This window comes from Amphiprion ocellaris, chromosome 19 (assembly GCF_022539595.1).
Source record: "Amphiprion ocellaris isolate individual 3 ecotype Okinawa chromosome 19, ASM2253959v1, whole genome shotgun sequence".
In the NCBI taxonomy this organism is placed as follows: domain Eukaryota; kingdom Metazoa; phylum Chordata; class Actinopteri; family Pomacentridae; genus Amphiprion; species Amphiprion ocellaris.
Window position 1 is genome coordinate 17,743,566 of NC_072784.1, and position 20,942 is coordinate 17,764,507.

The 20,942-nt window shown below is 39.6% G+C and overlaps 2 protein-coding genes across 2 annotated transcripts in view; one reads left to right on the forward strand and one right to left on the reverse strand.

Moving 5' to 3' along the window:
- Positions 1–6,004, reverse strand: part of tsen54 (TSEN54 tRNA splicing endonuclease subunit) — a 14,183-nt gene extending 8,179 nt beyond the window's left edge. The window contains exons 1-4 of the mRNA XM_055005491.1: positions 5,811–6,004; positions 4,642–4,738; positions 2,789–2,947; positions 1,838–1,901 (exon numbers count right to left, since the gene is read on the reverse strand). Of these exons, the coding sequence (XP_054861466.1) occupies positions 1,838–1,901; positions 2,789–2,947; positions 4,642–4,738; positions 5,811–5,967 (477 nt within the window). The 5' untranslated portion in view covers positions 5,968–6,004. The remainder of the gene's footprint in view (positions 1–1,837; positions 1,902–2,788; positions 2,948–4,641; positions 4,739–5,810) is intronic.
- A 6,337-nt stretch (positions 6,005–12,341) lies between these two features.
- On the forward strand, positions 12,342–14,028 carry LOC111583825 (C-reactive protein-like). Its single transcript, XM_023293076.3, has 4 exons — positions 12,342–12,414; positions 12,526–12,593; positions 12,912–13,119; positions 13,450–14,028. The coding sequence occupies exons 3-4, from the start codon at positions 12,971–12,973 to the stop codon at positions 13,853–13,855; spliced, it is 555 nt and encodes a 184-aa protein (XP_023148844.2). The 5' UTR covers positions 12,342–12,414; positions 12,526–12,593; positions 12,912–12,970; the 3' UTR covers positions 13,856–14,028.
- The last annotated feature ends 6,914 nt before the right edge of the window (positions 14,029–20,942 follow it).

The following is a 20,942-nucleotide window of genomic DNA, read 5'->3' on the forward strand; positions in this document are numbered from 1 at the left end:
TCACTAAAGACCCATTTGGCAGGATTATTTCTCTAAGCTGAGGAGGACCTTTCAGATATACCATAATAATGAATCAAATTAGTGGTGGCTGAAATCCATTCTGCTGCTTAAAACTGTCTCATTTACAATATTTTGTTGTTTATTCAAGTGAAGGTATAGTGTCTGCCAATGAGATGATAATGGAGGACACATTTATGCTCTACTCTTACTAGTATTACTGTGTATTTACCACTGTGCTGCTGTCAGCTTTATATTAGTGTGCGAACATTTCCACATAGTGACAGTGATGCAGATATTTCTGCCTGATGCATGTACATAAAACGGGACAAATGGAACAGTACACAAGTATAGAGCTGATCAACACTGCCATCCCTGAAGCCAAGAGTAACTTTATTACCTACATCTCATCCATAAATAATTTGACAGTGACATAGTTCTCATAATGTTACCCTGTACACCACCATATTGGCTTTACATCAAAGCAATTATGTGTTTATTCTTTCTGGTACAAGTTCATCTGGATTTAAGGTCCCAGAAACCCTCTTCAGAAACTGGGCCGGTTGTTTGGTAAGTTTCTAAACCCTCTGCACTCCTTTGTATTTACATTCATTGTTTCTTGATAGTAGGCCTCCTCTTCAAAATTGTTCATGATTTGGCCAGACAGTGTGAAGGACAAATCATCCATCCAATTTTGTTTTATCTACTTAAACTGTCTGCCATGGTCTTCCTTTTGTTTTGATTAGCTCAACAGATCATTCTTTCTTAATAACATATTCTGTTTTGGCCACTCCTAAAGTTAATGCTCTCTCTCTCTCTGAAAAGTTTGTTTGTTTGGTCTACTTCACTTGCATTGAAACCTCTTTGGACAGCATGTTGAAGTTCCCCTGAACAGCTACCAAATGCAAATTCAACACCTGGAATCAACTCCAGACCTTTTATTACTTTAATCTGCCATGACAAAACGAGACACAGGGCACACATGGCCACTGCTTTTCAGTCAATTATTCACTTACTTTTGAGCCTGTGAAGGAGGTCGGTCTGTAATTTCTAAACAGTCAATGCAATATTTTTTGCTGAACCCGTTGAATTAAATCTTAAAGTCCACACTTTAATCACATCTAGACTGCCTAATTTAAAATCCACTGTGATGGTGCATACAGAAAAAAAATGCAAAAACTCAGTACAAATACTTCAAGACATGACAGTACAGTTTGAAAAGCTCCACTGTGATTCTAACCTGTCTGAATGGGACATTAGTTCTTTACCTGGGATCAAATCTGTGCACCACATAGCCGAGTCTCTTCAAATGCCCAAACACCTTTGTGATGAAACAGAGTTGTTAGGCCAGTGTGGTGCTGCACTCCATTTTCAGAATATGCGTTGGACAATACTTGCACCTGATATTGCTGGAGGTCACTGTGCGGAGGACAGAAATCTCTCATACCCATCCTGAATGGAAAGCGGCAGGTCCCTATAAACACCTGCACATTTCCCTGTTGACATATACACATTCACATTTAGAAATGTCACATTAATAGTTCACAGATCACTTGTGTTGCATCGTCACTCCTTAATTGCTCAACAAATACACCTGAATGAACAGAATTAATGAGCACTGCTAAACCACACCCTGCCAGCGGGTTTTATCTGCTACTCACACACTCCATCAGGTAGAGAGCCTCTTCCGGAAGAGATACTGTTTGCCATTTGCAGAAAAGCCCATCGTCTGCCAGAACTTTCCCTGAACAAAATTCAATATGCCAAACATTCTCTAACAAGAACTGATAGAAAAGGAAAGTTGTCAGCTTGTCGCCGAGACTGTCGTGACAGTACTCACAGCAGGAGACTGAAGCTCCACAATCTGGTCACTTGGAATCCATACGGCCTTCACGAGGTTTCCTCTGCAGTAAAATAATACATTCACATTAACCTGCATGCATTATTTTATTGGTAAAAGACAGAAGACAATACTAAAGACATTCTTCAGGGACCCAGGTGTGGATAAAAGCCCACAACTAGCCAACAGACACACAGCACTGTCATATACTTCCCCAGATACTATGGCAAATATGTTAACAAAGGGCAGCTTACTTGTTTGGGTGGTTTTACTGACAATATTCACACTCCTCTGAGATATGGTTTGCTAAATGCTCAAGTTTCTTTATAGCTAATTGCTAATGTTGTCTGCTGTCTGGCTCAGAGCTTGTTTGTTGAAACAGCTGCTAGAAACAGGATTGATGAGAGTGCCGAGGGAGGGTTATAAAGTCAAAACTATGAACTCAAACAGGCAACAGCTTTCCAGGGCTAAAGAGTTGCTTATAATTCTTCATTCTCTCTCATCTTAAGTGACTACTAGAGCTTTAAAAGTGTCCTGCTTTTATGGATAAGAATCTCACATCTGCAAAAATTGTGTTGCTGACAGGTTAATCACTAACAATGCAAAATTGTACTAGAAAGTCTACAAGTATGTAAATGATGCATACATTTCTTTGCAAAGTTTCATGTTACAGTTCAAAGGAAGGATATTTGTGAAATACAGGACTACGTTTCACTTATATTACTGAACTTTTAAGTACATTTAGAGAAATGTATAACAGTTGCTAAAGACAGCCTATATTGTATATTGCAGATCCTATTTAGTGACCTTCATTTTTGGACAAAATTACAAAATAATAATGTTGTAATGCAGCAGTGAGCAGCGGCTGCTTTGAAAGCTCTCCCTTGATGTATCACTACGGACAGATTATCAATGTGGATTGGAGGATAGTGGGTCACAATGTCTACTCACAGCCTCTCCACTCGCTCCTCTGATGTGAGGCTCCAGTGTTCATTCAGACTCTGCTCAAGCCGCTGCCTTTGCTCATCTGAATCATTGGGGAAGAAGTCCTTCTGTCCTCTGACTGGGATCTTGTGACTCCTGGACCGGGCTGCAAACAGCTCAGATGGACTGTAATTTAAAGAAAAAAAACTCTTTGCTCCAGGTGGACTTTAGCAGTAAAGATGGGCCAGACACATAGTTCCACAAGTTACACACATGATGAACTGTTTCAAATGATGCTGCTTGGAATTGATGCTGAAATGATCACAAACCTGAAATAAGAAAATCAGCACAATATGAACAACAAAGATCAAGGTTTTATATCAAGATCTTACTATATTACATGTTTCGATAATGGATAATAATGAACTGCAGCAGTTGTTTTCGGAGAATACAAATGAAACGATCGGAATTAACTGGCATGAGCAAAATATAACACTGTACTAATGTTCTTTAACAGATTAAATTCCCTCAAAAAGACACTAGTTTGCCTCTCTGTCTGTAGTCACTCTGTGGTCGAAAGCAATGTCCTGCCCACAGCACTATCTGATTTAGACGTCACGATTAACAGCCTATAATGATTTTTAGATAAATACTGAAAAGTTCTCCTTTTGATAAAAATTTGTAAAAGATGAATAACTTAAGGTATTTCAATCAAGTTTAGAGTTTGTCTTACTCAAAATTTTTAGAGCAGAATTTTCATTTTTACAAACTGCAAATGTATACCGATTATAAGTCACCTTGATCGCTAAAGATTGGAATCAGCCATGTAAAAAACATATCAGTCCACCATTAACCAGGACCCTAACTAAAGCTGAAAGCATTGGTATATAAAAATCCTTTAATCATACTATATTTTCTAGAGTGCTTTAGTTATTGATTTAACAAAGTCAAATTTAAGTTTGAGCAAGATTTCTGGCTCGGCTTGACGTGAGCGTAACATCCTATAAAGACTAAAAAAACAGAACATCATTAAACATGAAGCTAAGTGTTTGGGTTTTTTTTAAGATTAAGAACACGCAATTATTGGAGGCACAGTCTTTATGAGGTAAATTGCATGTGATTTGAAGTAGGGGTACTTCATGTAGAAATGTACACTGAATTTTTAACTCATGGGAGAAATTAAATTTGCATCCTAATTTGTTTTTTCACAGTTTGTTGCATGCTTCAATTGAATGAAGAATACAATACTTCTGAAGTACAGCTACAGTCAGTCCCTCATGATCATGAGTCATAATGTCATGACTCAGTGCCATGGTATCTCGCCCAGACTGGTTATAATTATTTTTTAAAAAACAGTCAATGAGAAAATAATGCTCTGTCTGTGTATAAAAATATTCAGTGTGATGCGACCCAAACGTTCCATGGAGAACACACTTTCAACTACTCGTTTCCAAATCCACCCAAAACTCCATTTACTTTTAAATTATTCTTAATTTTTGATCTTCTCAATCCCACAACCGTTTTTCACCAAAACACACAAGGGAGGGCGACAGAGAGACAAATACAGGGTGCGAATTATTCATAAAACATCTCATGATAATATTTCCATACCCACCGCAGCCCTGGAAATCCATGTAACTAGAGAGCAGCTCACGTGTGTGTTACTGACAATTTTAGCCATGTTTTCAGTGTATCAAAACTTCAGAAGTTAGCTAACAGTTAGCATTGAATGAACCTTGCCCACCATGTGCACAAACGTCTCAGAGATCCTCTAGCAGTAAAGTTATGACAAACAGCCAGTGGGGCAGGAAAATTTTAGAAAAATTCTGCAACAATGCTGACAAACGTTGTGATAATTGACAATAAAGGTAAAAACGCACCTTAAAATTTCACTGAATAACTTCCCCTCGGTGCCTGTCTTGTTTTGGTCCGCCATGTTGACTAGCCGCAGCAGCAGCAGCAGCATTCCTCTGGGTCCTATTGTCCGTCAGAAATGGTTATAAATGAATACAAACATGGCCGCCAGAGGGCGCTGTTGGATGATGTGGGAAGACTGGAGTAGATTCAAATTTATTGTCAATGCAGAGTTCAAGTACGAAGACAAGGAAGTGCAGTTAAGCGTCTAAGCAGGAGTCGAAAAGCAGAAGTAGAAAAGCAGCAGTGAACCGCATTATATACAGGACGTTACAGTATACGAGTCATTCTGCTGAACTAGTTCAAACTCAGAGTTGGAATTTGTGTGAAATTTGTGTATTATTTGGGCAAAACTTTTATCAAATTCACGTTGCACCATATCTAATGGGCACAAACATAGGAAAAGTACAGTCAATGTTGAAATTATATTTCCCAATTTTTCCCAAATATCTTTCCTCTCCTAAGAGTTTTCACTATTGAAATTCAGAATTACATTAAAATAAAAAGAATTATATCCACCTATTCATATGTTTTCTCTTCCCCACTGTACAGAGTATTTTTATCAATTAATATACATGCTTTCTGCATCAAAATCAATTTAAATGAGTTTTTTTTTTTTTTTTTTTTTTTTTTTTTTACAGAATTTGATATTTATTTGTTGTTACAACCCCGGCTCTGGGGGAAGGGAAGCAACATAAACAGTTGTAGTTGGTAAAAATCAAATTATTTATTATAGAAAAGTCTGAACAAAAATGTGCAAGATATTATACAAATGAGGCAAAACTAAGGAAGAGGGCTGGTGGGTGCTGCTCAAATTAAAGAAAACAGCAAAACACAAGAGGAGTTCTCATAAAGAGAACCTAACACTACACTACACTACACTACAATACAGTCGCTGTGGACAAAAGAAAAAATTCAACAAAAAGGCTCACTACCTAGGAATTGGCACAAAACAAAACTACATGGGAGTCAGCACCCCTAACCCTGGTGAAAACTAGACAAAAGAAAACTACCTGTAATGAAATGAAATGTTGCTGTATCGGTTTTTAACACTAATCCTGGCCCAATTCCAACCACACAGTCTATCTTGCCTCACCACACAGAAACACAGAATAACACGCTAGAAGTCAGCTGCCTCGTTCAGTTGAACTGCCAACGCTTTTAAAAGAGTTGGCAGTTTTCGGTTGGTCAGCCTGGTGAGCGCCGCACCAATCGCAGGACTCCTGGTTGCAGTCACGCCTCTGCCGTCGTGGTCCAACCAGGGAGTGGGGATCACACAGCCCTATTTGCATAGCCACAATATATGGTTAAAACACACACACAGGGTAGAAGGCGCTGGCCGTAACGTTTATGAAAATGTTCTGTGCTGCACCGAAAACTGCCAACTCTTTTAAAAGAGTTGGCAGTTTTCGGTTGGTCAGCCTGGTGAGCGCCGCACCAATCGCAGGACTCCTGGTTGCAGTCACGCATCTGCCGTCATGGTCCAACCAGAGAGTGGGGATCACACAGCCCTATTTGCATAGCCACAACGTATAGTTAAAACACACACACAGGGTAGAAGGCGCTGGCCGTAAAATTTATGAAAATGTTCTGTGCTGCACCGAAAACTGCCAACTCTTTTAAAAGAGTTGGCAGTTTTCGGTTGGTCAGCCTGGTGAGCGCCGCACCAATCGCAGGACTCCTGGTTGCAGTCACGCCTCTGCCGTCATGGTCCAACCAGAGAGTGGGGATCACACAGCCCTATTTGCATAGCCACAATATATGCTTAAAACACACACACAGGGTAGAAGGCGCTGGACGTAACATTTGTTCGTAATGTATCACAATTTAAATGCCATCTTTCCTTGTAAAATGTATAAAGTTGAATTAAGAATCTCATTTCTGTAGTTGTGGTTTGAAAAAAGGGTTTAATTTAGTTAGCCAGCGGTCCACAAAAAGTATTTGAACTGTTTGTCCAGAGACAGATTCTTGACCATTAAGTTACTCTGCTCAGGTGTGGCTTCAAATGACAGTAACCACACAGCGTAACTGACTCTCTATAATTTATCATGTATTTCTGCAAAGGTGAAATCTCATAGAAAATCAATAGGGTGTCATCATCAAACAGTGCAAAACCTTTCCAATATTTTAATAATTAATGTACGGAACTCGTCAGACTCATCAGTCTTTTTCTTCTTCATGGTGAAATTCAGGAAATGTCAATGAAATCCTTTGACCCAAAGCTGTATAATAACATGTAGATGGTTTTGTATTACTGACTTACACTGTGAAGCACTGTGCAGGAGCAGATTATTTCTAGGTACCACTGAGAATAGCAGTCAACAATAGTGTTTTGTCTCATTTGGTGACATCTTTAACAGTTTGAAGTGAGTTCAGGAGAAGGCTGGTTGCTTTCACAGACAGATGGATGGTTTTAAAAGCAAACAGTTCCGGTCTGCTGCAGATGAAAACCCCGTAATGCCCAAACTGGAGGCTACTTCATGTTGTTTGCCTCAAATAACATGAGTGCATGTCTAATGTGATAAAAACCTTACTTATCATATACCATTTAGATCTTTAGATTTCCTCAAAATCATTGCTTCTGCTGAGTAACACTTGCAAGTTAATTTGTATTAAAGAAAATTGTAGTTTTTTTTCTGCTAAATATACATATTTGCACTGACTTGCACACTTTTATTTTCCCTAATCTTTTTTCAACAAATGTGATTGTTTGGATTTCTGTGTGTAAGCAGACAAAGACAAAGAATAACCTGACCAGGTGCATGAAATATTGCCCTCTCCTGGACTTCTGTTGTCTTTTAGGTGTTCCAACAGGTTCTTATACAGAACACAGTCAGAGGTGAGTTCCTCAAGCGTTCACCCATAAAACATAAAATAGCTCAACTTAATATATCAGCAAAATAATTAGAATAAAAATAAAACTAAGTTTTCTTAAAAATAAAAATAAATAAATATGCCTTTCATACTTCAAAAATAATGTTATGTTTATCGTAGAATGATCGAACAGCTATATTTAATCAACAATTTTTTAAAAAGGGCAAAAAAGTATCCTATTGTGGCCCTCCAATCTTGGGGAGGTGTAATTGCTCAAAACCCTTTTTCATTTCAAAAAAAGAAAAAACATTCTCTCTGCCGGTGCATACCTCCTCTGGTTTTAATACCTTCTTGCAGAATATAATTAGAATTGCCCCCTGGGGATAAAATAAAGTTTTCTGAATATAAAGGTGAACGAGATAAAGAAATATGCACAGCAGTTAAACATTGTTCCCAGTCGAATCATAGCTTTTGAAGGTTCAAACAGTCCCAGGAAGAGTGGAGCAGAGTTTCTGATTTCAATTCACAGTTGATGCACATATCTGAGGCCTTAAAATCAGTAATATTATCTTCATTATAGTAAAATCACTTTGTACAGCATAAGACATAGAGAGAAATTTTTGAAAAAAACTTCTCCCACAAATGCTTCCTGGTGCAGTTGACTTGTTACCAGTTGTTACAAGCATCAAGACGGTGCAGCTCATGCATTAGAATATATTCATGTTTTAATGCTATTTATCGCTATGTGTTAGTGTTAAAGCAACCATAGGTGTTGAAACCCTGAGTTTTAACCTGTTTTGACCTCATTATGACTCTTTTCTGTTGCATTCATTTCTAACAACCTGTTTATTTTCATTCCTGAAACAGTTTAAAATAGTTTTTTTTCATTCAGTAGACAGAATATTTTCTGCCCGTACGGTTCAGAGGAGGTTTGATGATTTAGAATCACACTCACAACAGCCCCTAAGTGATTTTAGAAATGCTTTGTAGTATTTTCCATTTATTTTTCTGATTCTGATATCTGCAATAGCACTACACCTGCTGTTTTTTCATAACAGGCTCTTCACTACACTTGATAGCTGGAAAGCTAACAAGTGTGCTTTGTGAAACTATGGCAGCCAGCAGTGTATTTCACAAAATAAACCAGCTCTGCTGCTGGGCAAAAAGGAATATGTGACATTCTAAAATCCTCATGATGTCATAACCAGGTTACAATTATGATGTCACTTCTGACATCAGTGGAACTCATCCAGCCAGCAGCATAAATAGAGCAGATTCAGTCAACTCAGGCATTTGCCACAGAGTCCCAGTCAAGTACGACAACGAAAGACAACGAACCTCTACGCTACAGACGCAACTTACCAACAATCTTCAGAGTGGCTTTTGCTTTTGCATCATGGCTCAAAAGAATCAATCCACAAACGGAAAACAAAGATATGCTACCAATCCTCACCATGGTGGCTCAAAACCAAGCCAAGGAACTGCTGAGCTGCAAAAAGCCCTGGAGGCATCCCAGCTGAACCACCAGCAGCTGATGGAGCACAATCAGCACGTGAAAGAGCGCATCAACATGCTTGTGAATGACAACCAGAAGATCAGCGAGAAACTGAAGCTGAGCAACAAACTGGTTGGCATTAAGGACGCTCTTGTGCTAAACAGGGAAGGTTTACTTAAAGAGCTGAACAACCTGCTCAACGCTGAGAGGCAAAGATTCATCAAATTCAGCCAGACCAAGGATCAAGAGCTGAATCGGCTGAAGGAACAGCTCAAAGAGAGAGAAGAAGAAATAGTGAGACTACAGGAACCAAGAGGAGGTGAAGGAGGCAGTGCAGGACCCAGAAACCACCTGAGGAAGACAGTACTGAACTGCAAAATACAACGGTTGTGGAACAACAACTGACAGGAAGAAAAAACCTACCAGAAGAGGAAAAAGTGCAGGAAGAGGAACTGCAAGAAGAAAACAAACTGCAGGAAGAAAATAACCTGCCGGAAGAGGAAAAAGTGCAGGAAGAGGAACTGCAAGAAGAAAACAAACTGCAGGAAGAAAATAACCTGCCGGAAGAGGAAAAAGTGCAGGAAGAGGAACTGCAAGAAGAAAACAAACTGCAGGGAAGAAAATAACCTGCCGGAAGAGGAAAAAGTGCAGGAAGAGGAACTGCAAGAAGAAAACAAACTGCAGGAAGAAAATAACCTGCCGGAAGAGGAAAAAGTGCAGGAAGAGGAACTGCAAGAAGAAAACAAACTGCAGGAAGAAAATAACCTGCCGGAAGAGGAAAAAGTGCAGGAAGAGGAACTGCAAGAAGAAAACAAACTGCAGGAAGAAAATAACCTGCCCAGGAGAGGAAAAAGTGCAGGAAGACCACAAACTGCCAGATGAAGACAAAGATTTACAAGAGGAGATTAAAAGAAATTGAGGAGGAACAGGGAACCCCAGAGATGGACAGCCAAGAGCCTGTCAAAAAGAAGAAAAACAAGGGATTCTTTGGATTCTTCAAAAGGCTGTTGACAGGAAAGACAGAGGAAGAGAAAAGGCGCAAAAAAGAAAAAACAAGAGAAACGTGGCTGCTGGAGTTGGTTGCATTGAAGTGTGACGATGACAGCAAGTCTGAGGAGGCGTCTCTCTCATCATGCTCTCCTCTCTATCGTCTCCTCATCCTTTCTCTATCCCCATCTCTCCATCCTCTCCTCCTCTTCCTCATCCCTCTTCTTCTCCATCCTCTCCATCCTCTCCATCCTCTCCCTCATCCCTCTTCTTCTTCTCCAAGATCCCACCACCTACTTTTCTCTCCATTACCCTCCCATCTCTCACTGTCCTTCCACCCTCTTTCTCTCTCTCAAAAACATTAAAAAACAATAAAAAAAGAAGAAAAAAATAACTAACTATAGTTGTTTGAAAGTAAGAGCAATATCACTTCAAAAGAAATTATATTTCTGCATGTTTCTGCTTCTCTGAACAAACACAACATACAACTCCATCACATTCTACCTGTTGTTGTTGTTGTTGTTCAAAAGACAATTCACTTCATGCAGTTTGTTGGTTGAACAAAATTTCATTACATTTTAATAACTCAAAAAGGTTGATGCAAACAGGCATGTTATTTTGTTGTTTTTATTTATTTTTCAAACATTCCAAAGATTATTTTCTAGAGTGGATGGTGCTCAGAGTTACAGCCAAATATAGAATTTCATTATTAAAATATTTCATGATTATCCAACTATTACATGTTTGTGGGTCAGTCGCTGTTATTTAAAACAGTGGTGTCATTGCATCATCGCAGATTTCATTGTTATTTTAGACCCAAAACTGAGTTCTCTAAAATAGTTTTGGATGAATTTGAGAATTGACAAAACTTTCACACCCATGAGACTGAGTGGAGAAATGTATTGTCCTTTTATTAATATTAACCTTTTCTTTGTCATCTCCTCCTCATAGTAGTTGGGAGTTGGGATGGATAACAACTAGTTCCACTACTATGCAGAGGAGATGACCACAAAAGTTTATTACAGACAGTAAACAGTGAAAAAGCTTATTGTATGTGAAAAGGTTTGGAATCTACAGCTGATTAAAATTTGGAACGCTTACTAAAAGGGCTTTTTAAAATGTCCTTTTATTGCTCAGGACACCCACCTGAAAGTACAAAGAAAGTAGAGTAACTCCTAAAATACTTTCATGTTTTACAATGGATAAATACATATACAAACACATTGTTAATTATATAGAATAACAAATTCATTAGCTCTTTTTCTTGTTTATTTACTTTACATATTATTTACCTTTGACTTAATCAGAGTATATACCAGTTATTCTACCAAACTGGGTCAAATTCAGAGTTGGAATTTGTGTGGAATTTACGGATTATTTGAGAAAAACTTTTACCACATTCATGTTGCACCATATCTAAGGGGTACATGTATAATAAAAGTACAGTTAATTTTCAAATATTTTCTAACTTTTCACGGATATCTTCATCCCCTAAGATTTGTCATGACCGAAACACAGAATTACATTAGAATGAAAGGAATTACATTAACCTATTCATATTTCTGCATCAAAATCAAATATAAAAATATAGATGTGGATACAATAGAAAACAGATAACACACCTAAGCAAAGCTTTCATTTGTTAAAACAAATAATTGTACTTGTTTCTTAAAAAATTTGGTAGTGATACTAATAAGCCTGTTACAATTTCTTCTATTTTATTTTGTGAGTAGAACTTGTGACGCTCTGTCCACAGTGCTCTGAACATTCCCATCAACACTTCCATCACCGCAACATGAGTATCTATACAGAGATTTGTTCAAAAGGTTAACATTGCTTTTGCTCTAAAGAAGTATTATACCTATTTATCATTTTAATCATCACTTTATAGTATATAATAGTGATTTGTTCAAAACTATTTTGTTGCAGAGTCTTACTGAAGCATGTTAATTTACATACAGTGCGTATGAGAGAATTAAGCAATCTCAGTCCTGTTCTAAATTTATTATTTAGACTTTTTCTCCTTTTCAAGGTTTTGTTTGCTGCTGTTGCTCTTTGACTCTCTTTGATGGTTAGATCATCATTATTAACTAAAGCCTGATACATGTCTGTATTTATTTATTTCAAAGTTCATTTCAATGGCTTTTGGTTAACCAGTGTCCTCTTTCAGGCTGTCTGCAGTTTGCTGTCCTCAGGTAGCCTGCTGATACATGTTTGCTTTCAGATCCGTTTGTTTGGCCTCTGAACACTGATATGATCCAGTTCTGTCTAAAAAGCCACATTTGTCTGATCTTAGGTCATTACATTACGCAAGGATGAGCAGAGAACTGCTGATGCCAGTTGCATATCAGTATGTTGCACTGGGGAGGGATTTCATGTGGGAGATCAGGCTATAAAACCCCAAATGTGCATCTGCAGCTTGGTCTTCCCAGTGGCGCAGTAGGTAAACCGCTTCAATGCATTTTTATATCTTCACACAACCTTTTCTACACATTAAAATCATAATGCATGAAAATGTGTTGAATATAAGTACATTTTCTAATTTTTCTTTCAGGGTTTGCACTGAAAAAATGTGACTTTCAGCCGTCCTCGTTGTCGTTGCCATCTCAGTGGCACTGTCCGGTAATTGTATACCTTCTCTTTTGTGTCTTTATGTTCAAATCTGTACATGTATAAAAGTTTTCTTTTTTAATTAAGGGTAATTGCTTACTAGTTTAGAGGTGAATGATTAGACAATTTACTGGTAAGTTGTTCAATAGAAACAAGTTATTCTTGCAGCTAAAACAGCTTTATAAATCTGCTACCAGCTTCCGAAATGTGAATATTTTTGCCTTTCTTTGGTTGTTGTTTTACCTGTACTTGTTAATTTGTCAAATACTGATGTTTTTTGCCAGCACTTTTGGAAATTTCCTTGACAAAACCTTGTTTCTTGTCTCTCAGGGAGTGTCACAATTAAGACCTTGGTATTTCCCAGTGAAACAAGTGACAGTTATGTTGAGATGGTCCCTCTGAAACCACTGCAGCTGAAGGCTTTCACTCTGTGCATGCGTTTGGCCACAGAGCTCAAAGGCGAGCGAGAGGTCATCCTCTTTGCATACCGAACTGGAGACTATGACGAGCTGAACGTGTGGCGCGAACTGGACGGCAGGTAGAGCATTTGAAGGCCTATAACACACTGTTTCTAGATTTGAGAAAGCATTCAAGATTTTAGATGGATGTGACCATATTCCATTAAGTTTTATCATTTCTATTATAAACAACTGATGCAGGCACTATAAGGCTGTCACTGCTAACATCTATGAAAATACTACTGGTACTACTACAGCCTTCTACTAACCATACTGCTACAATAGTAAAAACTGCATTCAAGCTTTTCTAAACACTTTGACATTGTTGCATAATCAGGATAATGCACAGAGCGAAGGTTACTTGTTACCCTCTGCATTAAAGGAGCCATACAAATTATTTGTATGTGCAGACTGTCCTTCTACCTCAGTGGCGATGGTGTTTTCTTCCAAGTCCCTGAGCTCGGTGCCCTAAAGACGCATCTGTGTGTAACATGGGATTCCAGTTCTGGTGCAGCTACCGTCTTCATGGATGGAAGGAAAAGCTTGACCAAAATCTACAAGAAGGGTCACACCATCCGCGCAGGAGGAAAAGTTCTCCTTGGACAAGATCCAGATTCTTACTTGGGTGACTATGATGCCAAACAGAGTTTTGTTGGGGAGGTTTGTGACGTAAATATGTGGGACTCTGTTCTGCCAGACAGGACGATCAAAGACCTGGTCTCTGGGAAGAGAGTACAAAGAGGAAATGTTTTTGACTGGGAAACCATACAGCTTAAGATTTCTGGGACAGTAGAGGTCATTCATCGTGAATTGTAGCTTCTGCTTTAATAAAAATGTTGTAATGTCAAGTAAGGCAACATAAAGCTCTGAAGCCAACAGAAGCCATCAATATCCCTGTATGACATGCATGAAGATGATTTATTGATGAAGATACAAATCTGTGAACGAAATGTTTTCTGGTCCAATAAAAATTCATGCTTAAACTGTCATTTGTGATGGAATATATTACATGATCAGTACGCATCTCACAGACATAATATTGCCCTTCATTTTCCATAATAATGGAGTAATGTTCCAAACATCAAGTCATTCTTAACTTATCTGCACTGGTTTTCAACTATTTATCAATATGTATTTTGAATTATGACTTTGGCAGCAGCACATTTAATGTTAGCATTGAAAATCAAAAGAAAAAATTAAAGCTGCAAGCAGCGTTGGACGGGTCCTCGCATCCGTGCCGGTCGGCGAATCCACGCACGTCCACCAGGCGGCGCTGCGACTGAGAGTGCATGTCGGCCTACGGATGCGATGAGGGCCGGACTCTGATCACACACGTAAAATTTCAGGCAGATCGGACCATGTACAGGCTAGTTATAGAGCATTTCCTTCCATCCAACAGGTGGCGCTATGACTGTGGCTGTATTTCAGCATGTGAATGTCATCAGGGCGGGACTCTGATCATACATGTACAGTTTGAGGCAGATTGGAGCATGTTTAGGGCGGTTACACAGCAGTTGATGTTTCATGGCGAAGCATCAAAGTTCAGGAGGCCGCCATGGCCACGCCCTCAGACTTTTGCGGAGCATTTTGATAACTTTTGATCACCCATGTGTGTAGTACATCCTTGCCGAATTTCATCTCTCTCGGTGTTACCCTGTTTGAGTTTATTGCTTTTGAAAATGTGTAAAAATGACCCAAAATCGTCAAAACATATGACATATAATTCAAAATGGCTGACTTCCTGTTGGATTTTGGTCATGGGTGTCAATTACATTTTTGTGTGTCTTGATGAGTTACATATGTGTATGTTTTTATGTTCAGCTAATATCATTTCCTCTGGACAATGTTTGTGGTGTTAGAAGTGGACGTTTGTAGGGAGTTTTCAGTTGCGATACTTTAATGCATAAATATTTGCAGTGGTGGTTTCACTGCAAGCATCTACTGATGTCACCAGTGAAGTAAATAAAAACAGCATTTGTTGAACTTTACGCCTCTCAGTGTCTGCAGTTAGTTTAGCTGAATCAATGCAAAGATATTTCTATTTTTCTACATGACAGGAATGTCAGTGAAATCCAAATGCTAAGAATAAACAAGTGATCTGCCTGGTCACAGATCCCACTTTAATCCAAAATAAAGACTTTGCAAGGAAATGAACTTGAAATATGAGCCACCAGTAAAAGTTGTGATCAGACAGAAGGGCCTGTATTTTATCTTTGGAGAAGTTTAACATGTAAGTTTGTGCAGCTGATCAGTGGTGAGGCCTGTGGATGACTGGAGATGTGTGTGGACACTTAGACGAAGCAGCAAATGTGTTGAAAATGAGTTGTCTTCTCAGAGTCTTGAAGATGTTTTGTCAGAGCTAAGAAAGAAGTAAGAGATCCTGCAGGTGATTGTTGAGTGGTGTTGAGGAATTTGAATGTAGAGGAATAGCAAAGAGATTTTGAAGATATTTAAGCCATAAGTTGTATTTTATTTGTTTGCTGTTCTCTCCCATTTGTAGTGAAGAGAAGTGATTTGACATGAAGAATGTGATTCGTGTGGCTTTGAAATTGTGTTAAAATGTAAAAATGAGTGATGAGGAGAAGAGTGTGACTTTTTAGTATTGTGTTTTTTAGCGTGTTCTTTAAAAGTTGTAGGTAGATCATGTTCTTTTTTTGATTTTGTGGATTGTTTTTTTTTTCTTTCAGTGTTGATGTCACCGCCTTGACGAATAGAAGAAAAGCCTGTATTTGGGTATGTAGGACCGGTAGTCCAGAGGTAGTGATGGTGGTTTGGAACCTGGAGAGTGCAGGTTCAATCCCCCACTCTGCTCAAGCTTTTTTTTCACATTTGGGCAAAATTCACCAAAAATATTCTTTACGCTCTTTACGCTCTTTACGCTCTTTACGCTCTTTACGCTCTTTACGCTCTTTACGCTCTTTACGCTCTTTACGCTCTTTACGCTCTTTACGCTCTTTACGCTCTTTACGCTCTTTACGCTCTTTACGCTCTTTACGCTCTTTACGCTCTTTACGCTCTTTACGCTCTTTACGCTCTTTACGCTCTTTACGCTCTTTACGCTCTTTACGCTCTTTACGCTCTTTACCTTTTTCAGGCAACTTCTTGTTTTTGCCAGGAACCACCCTTCAACTCCAATCCACTGACACTCCACACCACAGACCACAACCTTTCCACTCCACTATCATCCTCCGCAAGGTTCCCAGTGGGGATTCGAACCGTGACCCTCCACATGACAGACACACAACCTATGTGTGAGCTATCTTTCACACAAGGTCCTTCATGGACTTTGTTGTAATGATGGTTGAAAGAGGTTGTCATACAGCCAAAGTATGTATATATTGTAAATAAAGCTGCTGTAACAATGTAAATTTCCCCTGGAGTGGGGAGAAATAAAGAACTTTATCTTATCTTAAAAAGTGTCAAAAGAGCCCTGGGCTGGATTCGAACCAAAAACCTCCTGGATGAAAGGCAGATAACTTACCACTGCACTATCCTTCCTACTGGGTGTAACTGTTAGTTTTCGTAAATGATGGTACACAAAACTATTAAGGAGGTGAAGATAATAAAGGTACTAAGGTGGATTTCAACCGGGGACCTTCAACATGCCAGGCAAAAAACTTACCTCTACACCACCTGTCCTACAAGATGCTGCTCTAACTTTGCTTAAATGATGCTAGCAATTAGTACTGGAGCATCCAAAGGACACATAAAAAGTGTGAGTGGGGATTTGAACCATGGACCTTCAACATGTGAGGCACAGAACTTACCTCTGCACCACATTTCCTACAAGGTGTTGTTGTAAATTGGCTTAAATGATGGCATCAATCAGTACTGGAGCAATCAAAGGACAAATAAAAGGTGTGAGTGGAGATTTGAATCATGTGAGGTACAGAACTTACATTGTAGGTTTGTTTCTGAGACTGAATACACCCAATCTCATCTGATCTGCAAAGCTAAGCAGGGTTGGGCCTGGTTAGTATTTGGATGGGAGACTACCTGGGAATACCAGCTGCTGTAAGCTTTTTACTTCTCCTCACAACCTGAACAAGACACTGCTGGTCATTCACTAGAGACAGCTATCAACTAAAACCTCTTGGTTTCTTTATTATACACTCTATGAGCTGGATAAGCTGCAGCTCATGCTGATTTATTGCTGGTTCTGGTTGGAGCCAAAGAACAAAGGCATCACCTGTTGGAGCAGCTGATGTCCTGCAGCCTCTTCACCACAGAAAGCCTCTGACAGCTTCAATTCTTTACACTCTGACTGCAAGACACCAATCACATAGGAACATATACATGTGTGGAACAAAGAGCTAAACTGACACTCAACATGTGTTTGACCATTTATTGATAAAGACATTCAAACATGTCTAGAGATAGAACACCAACGCACGGTGTAAGAAAGGTCAGAACAGACTTCACCTGCTCAGGAAACTGAGGTCCTTCGGGGTGCAGGGAGCAATTCTGAGGACCTTTTATGGTTGTGTGGTGGTATCAGCCATCCTGTATGGAGTGATCTGCTGGAGCAGCAGCATCACGGCTGCAGACAGGAAGAGACTAAAGAAACTGGTTAAGAAAGCAAGCTCTGTCCTGGGCTGGTGTTAGACAGGAGGATGATGACAAAGCTGTTGTCTATCATGGAGGACATCTCCCACCCCCTGCAGGAAACAGGACCATCACCGGCAGCTCCTTCAGGGACAGACTGCTTCACCCACGATGTTTGAAGGAGATCCTTCCTTCCTGCAGCAGTCAGACTGTGTTCAATCAAACCTGCTCCCAGTAGTTCAGATCACCCATGAAGTAAGTGCAATAAAATGTAAATAAGTCAATATGTGCAATTTCACAAGTTTTTTTTTTTTTTTACAAGCATTTCTATTTCTTCTCTAAGGAGAAAGCATCTATTTATATCTGTGCACTGAGTGCTGCTTTTCTTTTTACTTTTTTTCCTATCTGCTACTGCCACACTGAAAATTTCCCCACTGCAGAATCTACCTATCCATCCATCTATCTATGGTCCATCTACCTCCCTACTTATCTATCCATCCATCCATCCATCCATCCATCCATCTCTCTCACAGGTATGGGGGTTGATTCACCTGTTCTCAATCACCTTAATCCACGAAGGCCCGGTTCTTCATTCTTCCGCTCTCTGCCAGACCAGAGACTTTGAAACCAGAACCTTTCTCCTACAATTAGTCTGGTTTTCCCTTTTTGTTTTCACCTTGGTTTAGTTATCCTTTCTGTGTTGGTTTTAGTTTCATTCGTTAAATAAACTCCTTGTAATCTTTGACCTGTGTCTGCAGATGTCCTGTGACACCAATGATCCCATCTGATATTTAGCATGTTTTCAATTATTGGTCCCATTTCTTAAAAAAAAAAAAAAAAAAAAAAAAAAAAAAAAGCCCCCTGAAATCTGATCAGATAAATGAATGTGAAACTACTTTGGGTCTGCTGCAGCTGCCTCCCTCTGATCTTGTTCCTGCCCACAGCACAATCTGATCAGTGAAACACTGAAGGACAACTTCAGCATGTAAAACATAAATAAGCAAAGGCTGCAACTCGTGATTATTTTAATTTTAACTTAACTTTATGTGCTGTTCAAAAACTTTATTTTTTCTGCAAATGTGTAGTGATTCCAAATCTTGGTTATTGATCTCCTTGATTACAAAAAAAATCTGTATCGACCCAGAAAAAAAACAAACATGTCAGGCACCCTATGATGTTAACTGTTTGCCTGAATGTTTTTGTTTAAAATCCTCAGTAATAACCTTTGACTGGTTGCTCTTAACCCTGTAAAACTCACTGCTGCAAAAATACAACATCAGCTTATTTTTTAATTACTATTTTCTATTATATATATCTGAAATAAACCCTAATCTGGGGTCTGACAGCAGCGTGAGGTCAAAGAAGCTGCCATCAGCTGCTGCACTTCTGTCCGTCCAGCAGATGGAGCCATGGAGCTGCAGTGAAGTGAAGAGCAGCACAAGGCAACCACCACTTCCATCCACTGACGCATTCAATTTGACTGACGCTAATGTTTTATTGACTTCCAACCACTAAACCAATAAAAGCTGCAAGCAGCGTTGGACGGGTCCTCGCATCCGAGCGGCCCGACTGGCCCACGCATATCCACCAGGAGGCGCTGCAACTGAGAGAGTAAAGTTTCAGGCAGATTGGAGCATGTACAGGCTACTTACACAGCACTTCCTGTTTCATGGCGAGAAATCCAAAATGGCCGCCAAGTGGCGCAAAGATGTGATTAGGGCCGGACTCTGATCATACATGTAAAATTTCAGGCAGATTGGAGCATGTACAGGCTGGTTACACAGCACTTCCTGTTTCATGGCGAGAAATCCAAAATGGCCGCCAAGTGGCACAAAGATGTGATTAGGGCCGGACTCTGATCATGCATGTAAAATTTCAGGCAGATTGGGGCATGTACAGGCTGGTTACACAGCACTTCCTGTTTCATGGCGAGAAATCCAAAATGGCCGCCAAGTGGCACAAAGATGTGATTAGGGCCGGACTCTGATCATGCATGTAAAATTTCAGGCAGACTGGAGCATGTACAGGCTGGTTACACAGCACTTCCTGTTTCATGGCGAGAAATCCAAAATGGCCGCCAAGTGGCACAAAGATGTGATTAGGGCCGGACTCTGATCATGCATGTAAAATTTCAGGCAGATTGGAGCATGTACAGTCTGGTTACACAGCACTTCCTGTTTAATGGCGAGAAATTCAAAATGGCCGCCATGTGGCGCTATGACTGTGAGTGTATATCAACCTATGGACGTGATTAGGGCTGGACTCTGATCACACATATATAATTTGAAGCAGACTGGAGCATGTACAGGCTAGTTAGACAGCACTTCCTGTTTCATGGCAAGACATTCAAAATGGCCGCATTCCGCTGGTAACTATGGCCACGCCCTCAGACTTTTGCGGAGCGTTTTGATAACTTTTGATCAACCATGACTGGTGTCCATCCTGACCAAATTTGAGCTCTCTCGTGGTTACGCTGTTTGAGGTTATAGCTTTTGAAAATGTCCAAAAATGACAAAATTGTCCAAAATATGAATCATATTTCAAAATGGCCGCATTCCGTGGCTCGCCATTTCCACGCCCTCAAACTTTTGCAGAGCGTTTTGATAACTTTTGATCAACCATGACGGGAGTACATCCTGGCCAAGTTTGAGCTCTGTCGGGGTTAAGCTGTTTGAGTTTATAGCTTTTGGAAATGTCCAAAAATGACAAAATTGTCCAAAATATGAATCATATTTCAAAATGGCAGCATTCCATGGCTCGCCATTTCCGCGTCCTCAGACTTTTGCGGAGTGTTTTGATAACTTTTGATCACCCATGACTGGAGTACATCCTGGCCAAATTTCAGCTCTCTCAGGATTACGCTGTTTGAGTTTATAGATATCAAAAAATGTCCAAAAATGACTCATAATTCAAAATGGCCGACTTCCTGTTGCATTATGGGTAATGATGCAAGAAGCTTTTTTGTGCGTCTTGATGAGTTACATATGTGTACCGAATTTCAGAAGTCTAGGTCAAACACTGTCTGAATTTTCTTAATTTTCTAGGGGGCGCTATTGAGCCATTTTGGCACGCACGCGTGCCATTTCCCTAAAATATCAAATTTTTCGCCGGTTCTGATGTGTGTGGCGATTTTCATGCGTTTTCGTGTATGTTTAGGGCGTCAAAAAGGCCGATTTCCCGGCGGACGAAGAAAAATAATAATAATAATTCTTAGGGTTTCAATAGGTTCCTCGCACCACTTCGTGGTGCTCGGACCCTAATAATAATTCCTAGGGTTTCAATAGGTTCCTCGCACCACTTCGTGGTGCTCGGACCCTAATAATAATTCCTAGGGTTTCAATAGGTTCCTCGCACCACT

Excerpts from the sequence above, each read along its gene's own strand:
- LOC111583825 (XM_023293076.3), top strand. The coding sequence starts at position 12,971 with ATGGTCCCTCTGAAACCACTGCAGCTGAAGGCTTTCACTCTGTGCATG. Across the intron at positions 13,120-13,449 it reads TGGCGCGAACTGGACGGCAG|ACTGTCCTTCTACCTCAGTG; the intron begins GTAGAGCATTTG and ends TTGTATGTGCAG.